The 10,176-nt window shown below is 36.4% G+C and overlaps 1 protein-coding gene and 1 pseudogene across 2 annotated transcripts in view; one reads left to right on the top strand and one right to left on the bottom strand.

Moving 5' to 3' along the window:
- Nucleotides 1–10,176, bottom strand: part of LOC131782425 (probable protein phosphatase 2C T23F11.1) — a 30,130-nt gene that overhangs the window by 7,380 nt on the left and 12,574 nt on the right. The window contains exons 1-5 of one of the 2 annotated variants that reach the window (XM_066160980.1): nucleotides 3,315–3,338; nucleotides 2,476–2,579; nucleotides 907–990; nucleotides 539–604; nucleotides 332–397 (exon numbers count right to left, since the gene is read on the bottom strand). In XM_066160980.1, the coding sequence (XP_066017077.1) occupies nucleotides 332–397; nucleotides 539–604; nucleotides 907–990; nucleotides 2,476–2,578 (319 nt within the window). In that variant the 5' untranslated portion in view covers nucleotide 2,579; nucleotides 3,315–3,338. Of the gene's footprint in view, nucleotides 1–331; nucleotides 398–538; nucleotides 605–906; nucleotides 991–2,475; nucleotides 2,580–3,314; nucleotides 3,339–10,176 lie in introns of those variants that run through there. The other variant, XM_059099160.2, reaches the window with a different exon arrangement.
- LOC136278240 (uncharacterized) lies at nucleotides 6,747–9,031 on the top strand (annotated as a pseudogene).

The following is a 10,176-nucleotide window of genomic DNA, read 5'->3' on the forward strand; positions in this document are numbered from 1 at the left end:
CCAAAAAGGGCCAAATCAATTTGTCTCTCATTTCAAAGCACAATGAGATGAACACAATTAACATAGTAATCATTAGAATTCATTAGTTGTGGTATCAAATTTTCATGTGATAATTTTTGATCATCATCAATTTTTGTGTCAATTGAGTTAACTGTTTTATACAGTGATTGTCATGGTACGGACTTTAAGATGTAGGCAAACTAATATATTAGACATAGGCAAATTGACTCTAGACTAGGCAAACAGATGGTAGTCAAAACAACCCATAGGCGAAACAACCGTAATTCAATCCAGCTTAACCATTCAGTATTTGTAAATATAGAAGGCATACCTTTCTGCATATCAGTATCACAAGCTAAGAAGCCTCCTTTTATTGCTTCACCAATATTTCCCTTTGCTAAGAAAAAAAAAAAACGGGCAAGAAATTGAAAAAGTGGGTCCACACTTCAAATTCCAATAAATAGTGTCGATATCAACTTACAAGTGAAAAAAGCATAAATTGACGATGCACTCGTATCATAATAATATTATGCCTTACCCCAGGAAGGATGAGATGTAATTTTTGTGTGAATGCTTCTCCCACAATACTGCGCTACCCGTGCACCTTGCAATGAAATAGAGAGGAAACGAGGCATGATTAAAAAGTACACAAAATCTACTGATCACAAGTGTCTCACAGTTTCCATTGCAAAGGGAAAAGATTAGTAACTGAACCATAAGCTCAATGACAAGTTATTTGTCATTACTTCTGAAAAAGACAGCATTTCCATGGTTATTATTAGTGGAACATTGAACAAGAATAAAGTGAAATTCCCTTTAAAACTTGCTGCATTATCCAAAAGATGGAAAATGCCATGAATTAAATAACATCATCATTCATCGTTAATCAAGTGTTGTTCCACTCACCTCCATGCCCATCATAAACTCCAAAAAAAGCTGTGCCTTTGTCCTCTTTTAGAGATAAAATCTCTGTATGGGAATCCTCCATGTCTAAGTTGAAAGTTTAGGAAGTTCAAAGTTTCCTATGGTTTTTAAACAAATAGTATGTTGCCTTTGGCCAGTGCAGAATCTGCACATAAGAAGGGGGGAGAGGGTACTACTAAGAATTCATGGCAAAGGTGTGTCCCTTAGTTACCTAAATCCTGAAACTATTTCAAACCAGAACAAGTCATTTTCCAAACTTGTTGCAGATCTGAAGCCTATTTCTTAAAGGTCCCTTTAAGTTAACAGGCATGTAAAGCAGTTCTGTTTTCAATCAAGATGGGGGTTGCAAAGTTTCAAAAAGGCTACCCCAGAAAATTATCCGCTAAAGAAACAAAATGGACTGGTTGGAGTGCCAGAACCTACAGTACTTCTCTATTCTTAGAACTTATTTTAAAATAGGGCCTCAGATGTAATGAATTACCAAGTCTTTCGAGAATGTGGCTACTGGCCTTTAAAATCCAAGTTTACTTCCACAACTTATGGTTAAATTTGTGTATTTGGACAAGCTTCCTAATAGTGCTTCAGTCAGGAATAGGTAAATTTTATCAAGTATTTCAATAACATTATTAAGTTACTCTTCCTTCTCTTTTATTCATTTATTAATTTAAAAAGACAGATACATTTACAATAGATGCGTGTGTGATCTCCAAGAAAACTATCCCCAATGTAAATCTATTGCTGTTTTCAAACTAATGTGCTCTTAAAACCATACCCTTTGGAGTGACAAACATCTACTTAGCTTGCAGTGGGTGGTGTTACTGTTCTATGAATACTTTTAACCCTTGTAACTTGTATTTCCCCCTTTAATATCTATACATTATCCAGCCACTAGGTAATGAGAATATTCAAACTTATCAGGAAGTTGTCTTGATCTACCACCAAAATCTCAAAACCTATTTACAAAGAATTATGTGCAAGTTAGATGGGAGAATTAACAATCAGATATCAGGAGTTTAAGGGTTAAATGTCCAGCTATTAGAAAATAGCTAAGAGGACACAACCAAGTGCCTGAAGGCAAACTGTCCATCGCAATAGCTATAACTTGCCACTTCCCTTCTAGTTGTAATATAACATTTTGGGTACATACAACAATAAAGCAAAGGTAAAAAATGTTTTAGATCAATGCAGATACTTCACTACTTGTCTACTTAAAAAATATGGTGATTCAGAAAGGAGTAGCTAGCAAAAATACCAACCCTCAATGCATGTGGAGATCATGGACAATATCTTTGAGTCATGTGGTTTCAACAAATATTAACCCTTTAACTCCCAGATCAAATGTGTAATTCCACTTAATGTTAACCATACAATTCTTAGAATGTTAGTTCAGAGAATTTAGCATTGAATCAATTAATTATCCCCAAATTGATATTTTTCTTTATTCTCATTAGTTATCTGGTTGATATTGTATTGATATTGTAAGGAGAAATTATGTCTTGGTCACTCATGGGAGTTAAAGGGTTAAAGAAAATCCAGCAACAAAAAGGATACTTATTCTCCATCCCTGCATGCAGGAAGAACCAACTTTGTACAATTTGTTTGAACAAGAGGAAGTATCTTTAGTAGTGACAGGTTCTGAGAGAGTCTGACCCATCCTGAAACACAAAATAAATCTTGTTATCATATGACCCCTTTTGCCTTGCTTATTCAGTAATTGAGAGCACCAAAAAAAAGCTGACATGCATATGGCCGTATGGGTTGACATGAACCAGATCAAAAGTTGCCTTACCACCAGCACTACTCTGTTTTTTTTTTCCCAAGAATGTGAGTTCTGTATGTGGAATTTGACTTAAAATAAACAAAAGTGAGGAAATAAGTCTTGCTTTGCAATCAATTTTGAGTTTGTGTTCTGACTCCAAGAAATAACATTTAAGTTTTTCTTTTAAAACCTCTCTTGTTGTTGTTGAGCCTCCTTGTTACGTTTATAATCATGCCCCACTTACATGTAAGTTCAAACAAAATATAAGCATTTTTAAAAAAATACTTATTGACTGAGTTTGGTCAAGCCAGACAGGAAAATAGTTGGCTCTCAGTCACGACACAGGGAGCCAGTGTAGCATCAACATAATGACCTTGAGCCACTCCTGCCAATCCTGCTCCTCCACTCAGGCAATAAATACATAATAGCAAGGTTGTTAGGTAGTAACTAAGCAATAAAGATCAAAGAATTCTCTTGCAGCTATGTACAATTCTCTGGATAAAATTTAATGACCAGAATGATTTCAAATTCAGATATGGAGACTCTCCTCTTGATTTAAACAGTACATACTTTTCTGCACCATAGAATTTAACTATGAAAATGTCATGGAAAATTATCACCAGACACTAACCATACAGCTTATATTTAATAACTCTCACTGTCTTCAAAATCTTTTTCCAATAACATCTTCTTTAACCTTTTAAGCAACTGATGCTTTTTAAGGGAAGGTGACAAATGCTTCATATGTGAAGAGTGATTATACCCAAAATTAAAATATGACAGGGGGAATTTTACAAAAAGGAAAGTCAAGGTTAGATTTGAAGGTTTCCCTTTTTAATACGTGACATGAGAAGTACTATTTTAAGTATATGATGTATTAATTTGTCTAAAATTTGCGCATGAAATGGAAACAAGATCCACCCTCTGCTACCCTCTTAACCCTTAACACCCAGACGTGATTCATGTGAAACTCCTCCCTATAATATCCATAAATTATCCAGCAAAGAGCAAACAAGAATACCTAAACTTATCAGATAGAAGTTGTTATCTTGATCTAATACCAAATTCACCTAACTTATTTGCCAGGAATTGTGTAAAAGCTGGAGGGAAGAATAAACAATCAGATCTCAGGAGTAAAAGGGTAAAAGGATATAAAAACAAATGAAAGCAAACATTTTCTAATTCCAACAGCTTGCTTTCAGTGTTTGGGGAAACCACGAGGCTTACAAAGACATATTTCAAAAGAGGAGAACCTGTCTTAATATGACATGTTAATATCCCACAGTTTTATGCAGTTTTTTCTTTTTTTTATTACATGCAATAAATGGATTTTTAATTGTGGGATTATTCAACTGCTCATGCAAAGTTATGCTTCAAAACAACCACCAAACTCAGTGAGAGAAATATCAAAAATGGACTGATCTGCAACTTAAACGGCAATTTCTCGTTAAAAAAGAAAATTTCCTGCACTTCAACTCACACATCGATCTTAATTCAAAACACTCTGTCTTGATTTCACCACCTTAAATATACCTGATATATATAAATGGTACTAATAAGTGTTAATTTTCCGCAATTTAATCACACCTTACGGCTGATTTAACAGACACTTCCAACTCACAGCAGATAAAAGATCTGTTACGCCGAACAAATGTAATCCTGGTCGCAGGAAACAGTCAATAACACAACAAACATTTACCAACAAAAAGATATCAAGCGGCTTCATATCATCAATTAATATTAACAATGGCCAAAATTTAATTTTTCCGATCCAAGATAATAATGATTTGCGCTCGGTGTACTAAAAATATTCATGCTTTCAATGAAAGAAAATACCGCTAAAAATAGAACCACAGGTACCAAGGTTGCTTTGATATGCAGCACTATGAAAAAGCAAGGTTAGCATCTAGTAGATACGTAAGAACGGTGTTTCTTACAAATTAATATTTTGCTATGTACTATGATACAATGAAAGCATCCTTCATTAAGCCAAGAAACAGCTGTATTGATAAGCTTTAAGTACACCTACTAATGGTCCCACTAAACCATTACAAGGCATAAATATCATTGCTCAAAACACAGATCTCTCTCGAAAACATTCGAAATCTGTGTCCACATTGCGCGAAGTTACATTCCGCAAAACTCCCCGTTTTTCCGAAGGAAAACCAATTATTGCCATATGTTTTGTACAAAACGAAGCAAGGCTATCATGTATTATTCAAAAATTCGTCCACGCAAAGGGAAAATCCTGAATATAAAATGCATTCAGTGCATTCACAACGCGTCGAATTCAAATTGAACTTAGTACAATTGTTGTGTTTCGTGTTTGTGCCAGCGAAAAAATACTGAAAAGTTAGAGACTGTCGATTATCCTATTTTCCTATCCTAAAATAATACAAATTCGAAACGATCGTCCGAAGACTTTCAATCGTAAACAAGCAAGGCACTGGGCTTGCGAGTGGAAAACGTTTTTTTCTTTCGTTTCTGGCAGATCGAGTTTGTGTAAGGCAAAAGTTCAACAACTTGCAGGAAACGGCAAGCTTTATATTTAGAAACATCTATCTTGTAGAATTACTTTGAAGAGAGGAACGAGCACCGGTTCTTGACAACGGAGTGGATGATAGCATTAAGAGGCAAAAGGCTTAATTTCTCATCATATTAGCAGATAACGAAAAGGAAAGTGTGCAAGGGGAACAGATACAAGCTTGTCTATATTTAAGTTAACAGTTTATAACAGATAGCGAGTAACTCACCTTAATTTGACGAGAAATTAGTTAACACCAAACCGCTGATCCAACACAAGTTAGAGATAACTTTTCTAAGAGAAGCTGATAGTGTTAGCGGAGATCAGAGCTAGCGCCTACCAAAGTTTCATGTAAACAGTCGCATCAAAAAATCTTTCCAACTCGACATCTTGAAAGCTCTATTAAGTCACGTGAGAGGGGAGACGGAATGTGCTTAGAGGGTGTGGGAATTATTGATCACCTTAAAGGAGAGAATGACCCAGATTTTACAAATGCAGAAACAATCGATAAACATTGTAAACAGACAAATAAACAAATACTCCAACTAAACAAACTTGTGCATGTAAGAGAGAGAATATAACTGCATTTGTAGCTTTGAAAATATCCATGCTGCATGAAAACTTTGCAATTCCCTAAATATTTTTTCTACAAAGCTTTATCACACGTTTGTCTCTGATTTGCTGTTTTTATTTTCCATTTTTTTTCGGACAAGCAAGAAAGAAATTCATAAATCATACTGGTCCTACTAGCGAGTCTAATGACAAAATTTGTCATTTCGTTTCAAATCTACAAGTCACGGTCACGTTCGCCATCGTCACGCAATCCTATAGTGACACTTAATGACACAACTATATTTACGTTCTGGCAATTTCTGGCGTTTTACAGAGCGCTGTCACCACAGTTACGAGAGGCCAAATATTAATAAATTCCTCACGATATTTCAAAGTGCTTATCATCCATATGTTTCGGAGACTGAGAGAAAAAAAATACACATGTATGCACAGCTATCGGTGTTCTTGCCATCATAAATATTCCGGTGATGTTTCTATTGGTCAGTACAGAGCACAAAGAAAACATGAACAATTTTGGTTAGGTCAGGGTTAGGCTTCAAACCTTTCATTGGCTTGAATTGAACGATGCGATAAGAAAAGATAAGGTTTTTTTCTCAACCTGGTGAAAGAAAAACGGCGAGCATACATTTGACATAAAAAAAAATTAAAATACTGTATATTTCTACTTGTTTTGGCCGAAGTGGAAAATTTCTAACCAAAAAGGGAAGTGATTGCTCTGACCATGACTCCACATGATGACAATTCCAATTCGGATCTATTATGTTCGAAAAAATGAAATGAAATAACCCTTTTCTATTTCAAGCGCGCTATAAAAAGACATGGGAAAAAGGGAAACGCAATGAAAGCAATTTTTTCGTGTTGAATCAGCGAAAAGTCAACACGAAGTCGAGGCTTGGCGCGAGCGGAAGCCGTGATCCTCGTGTACCACGCATGTGCCCGATACACTGTAGCTCAAGTATCTGATGGATGCGGAGGCTAACAGGGAAGAAAGAGAGCGGGGATGCGGACCAAGATAGGTTCCGGCGACTCTCTAAAACAACTCCGCGCACTTCAAATCAATTTGCTATGTCTAATTCGTTAGACAGCAGGGTTGGGAGCTTTGAAGAAGCAGACTCTGGCGATAAATCGTGCACGCCAACGACTGATGAACTACAGCAATCGGGCAATAGACAACAATATGACGTGCCGGCCAGTTTCCGTTTTGTGTATCTTGGAAGTTCGGTCCTTGACAAGCGCTACACTCAGCATATGCTACCGTGGGTCATTGCTGAGATCCGGCGGAAAAACGAGCGAAATCAGATTGATTTAAATGTCAAAGAGATGACAGTAGAGGCAGTCGACTGCTCCGCAGCAAGTACTTTATTTCAACATAAGTGCAGACCATAACACGCTGCGCGCGTTCTGTGGACAAGAAGTGTTTTGCCTACCTGACTAAAATACCCGATGATGTATCTTCCTGTCACTGCTACGTGTTTGAAGCCGTCGAAATAAGCTCGGTAAGGGTTATCTTCTGTGATATCATCAGCAGGTTGCTTTGCAGTGTCTCTGATTTGATAGGGCCCCTTACCTGTGTCCTCTAAACCCGAAACTATGAATGCTCTCCGTCAATCAGTGATTACACAATTTATTTGCATCTGAAAATATACTCTTTTAGGTTTTGCAAAGAATTGTGCTTCGTAGCGCTGAATAATGTGCGTGCTTTCTGATGGCAGTGTCCACTGGAGTCGTTTTCCTTTGAAATCTCCTTTCTTTCAAACCTAAGCTTGCTCCAGGCTAGTTTATCCCACGAAACATTTCCCTGTTTTTTTTAGGGAAACCCGATATACCTCTCAACAGATTTTAGCTCGTTGTATTTATTTGCGCGGGAAAGGTTTCGAAACTTAAGTTTTCAATTCCTCTCAACGATAAAAGGAGCCATATTTGTTATCTTGATGGCGCACATGTTCAAGGTTGCTTTCAAACTGATATCCGAATCGTAATTTCTGGGGAAAAAAAAAGAAAAAACTTGGCGTACTTTTGATATCCACGATGTTGGTAGGATCTTCCAGGTTGCATTTGGGATCATTTGTAACGTTAAATAATTGTTGTTGTTATTGTGATCATTTTTTATGCCTGAGCATGCCTCGTTAGTTATTGTTCGAGTCGTGTTTACGTCCATTATTTCATGGAAATATTTTTTTCTCTTTATGAATACCTAATCAAGGTCCTTTATTCAGATTCACTGAAATTTTAAGCTTCGTTGTCCTTCCGGATCAAAGGTTATAAAGACTTCCTTCATGGATAATTTCTTCTAGTGTTTGTTTTTCGCATGTGACGGAGTGTTTGAAAAGTAGAACCTTTCACAAAATGCTATCACGTACATTGTATGACTTGTTTGAAGTTCAAGGTAATATTAACATGTTAATAACTTGTTATGCAAAACAGTTTTGTCACACAATATCTTGTTTCATTGAAATCAATGTCACAGTGGAATTATTGGTCTTTTTTCAGGTTTAGCATGTAAAACAGTGTTTTTTTTAAATAGAATTCGGACTCTTATCTTTCAGATCTTTAAGAGATCTTCAAATTGTCCTGAAAGGATTAAGTAGTCTAAAAATAGAGCTCATTGTTTGCCATATATTTAAATGCCCTTTTGTAAAGAGATTAAAATTATAATGAAGTTATTATTTTTTTAAACTTTGATAAAGAGTTAATAGTTTGTTTAAGGTAATTTGTCTAGTATTTTTCCGTGCACTCTGTAGCCAGAAGTTGAAATGAACATTAGCATTGTCTGTTATTATGAAATCAGTGCTGCCATTATACAGATGTTGTAGGGTTTTTTGACAATAGATTGTACCAGCTAATGCAGGCTGGTAGTATTTTTTGAAATAAATCAGGAAAAAATTTGTCGCAAGGCACCTGTATAAAAGAAGAGAATGTAAATATCCGTGTACATGTTTGTTAAATTAAATGCGCCATGTCATAACTTCACTAGATTACTTGGCAGTGGGCATACCTGGTTATGAATGGTTAGCTGTATTTATTTAGAACTACAATTGAACAGTGAGTGGAAATTTAAAGGTTTGAGGTCTGTTCAAGGATGTAAATTTAAAACATAACCTGCAGATGTAAAACGGCTCAAATAAAAACCCAATATTGTTCATATTTTATATTAATAGGAGTGGATTTTGTTGGAAAATGATGCAAGTGATCACTGTTTCAGAATTGTCAAAAAGAAAGTGCAGTTTGGAATTCTTGAGACATCACTATGAAAAAATATTTCAAAAGTTTTATACAATTTTGTTGTAAATTTTTCCTTGCAAATTCAGTACTAGCAGGAAGTTTTGAACAAGCAGTCCAGCTTTCTTCTTAAGTGTAAATCTTTTAAAGCTGAAATTTAGTGACAATGAGTTATTATAGGTTTAGTTGAAGTGTCCATTTGTGAAAGAACAAGAATTAATATTATCACTTTAATATAGCTTTAAATATGATTTAGTTTTAGTGTTTTTGGAAGGTCCACTGGGATATTTGTCACGGAGAGTTCTAAGCTTTGTTTTGTCCTTTTTTTTGTTCTCACAAGATGGTACTGGGTTATTTTTCCACAGTATTCGTGATGTCTGCTAGGCAAAGTTAGCTTAGCAAACCAGAAAGTAAATGTAACCACAGATAAGGGAAAATTCATCCAATGGAACCAGCTGAATCCCAACAGCAATGGGCAAGTCCAACTAATTCTACTGAAAATAATGAGGCCCACGCCAGTCATTTTGTCCACTGTGGTATTGTGGCGGCGAGTTATAGGTATCTCACAGGGACCCAAGCTCCCCCAAATCTGTAGATGATTGTGGTGGACAGGTGTTGATAAAACAAAAAGGAATGACGGTGAGTTTCTGAAAAGCTGAGTGTACAAAAAATCAGAGGAATAGAGAGTGATTGTTCTAATACAGTCAGTGTTAATGCCAGTGTTGAAGGAAGGTCATTCATAAGGAACATCCAGCATTGAGTAAGAGCAAAAAGCCTTTGGAGTCAACCAGAGAATACTCGGTGGAAAAAAGCAGCTGTTGAGGACAAGGTAGCAGCCAGAGGGTAGCAAGCACCCACCTCTAGATGTTGTGTGTAGCAACGATGAACAGTTTGAAATGGAAGAACTCGGCTCTGCCAGTGATGGCGGCTAAGACCACAAGACAACATTTTTAAACCCTACCATAGTCAGGATTCCCCTCAGAACCAACAGTAACGGCAAAAACAGGCAGCTCAAGGAAAATCTAGGTGGTTCGGAGTGGTTGTTGGTGAAACCACAGAAACATTTCTTTTCAACTCATCCGGCGATCCACTGATCAACTGCATGTTCTCAGTGCAGCGCGGTCTCTAGGGTACTGCTGATGGAGAGAGAGACTAATAGAAGTTTTACCTTTTGTCA

This window comes from Pocillopora verrucosa, chromosome 14 (assembly GCF_036669915.1).
Source record: "Pocillopora verrucosa isolate sample1 chromosome 14, ASM3666991v2, whole genome shotgun sequence".
NCBI lineage: Eukaryota > Metazoa > Cnidaria > Anthozoa > Scleractinia > Pocilloporidae > Pocillopora > Pocillopora verrucosa.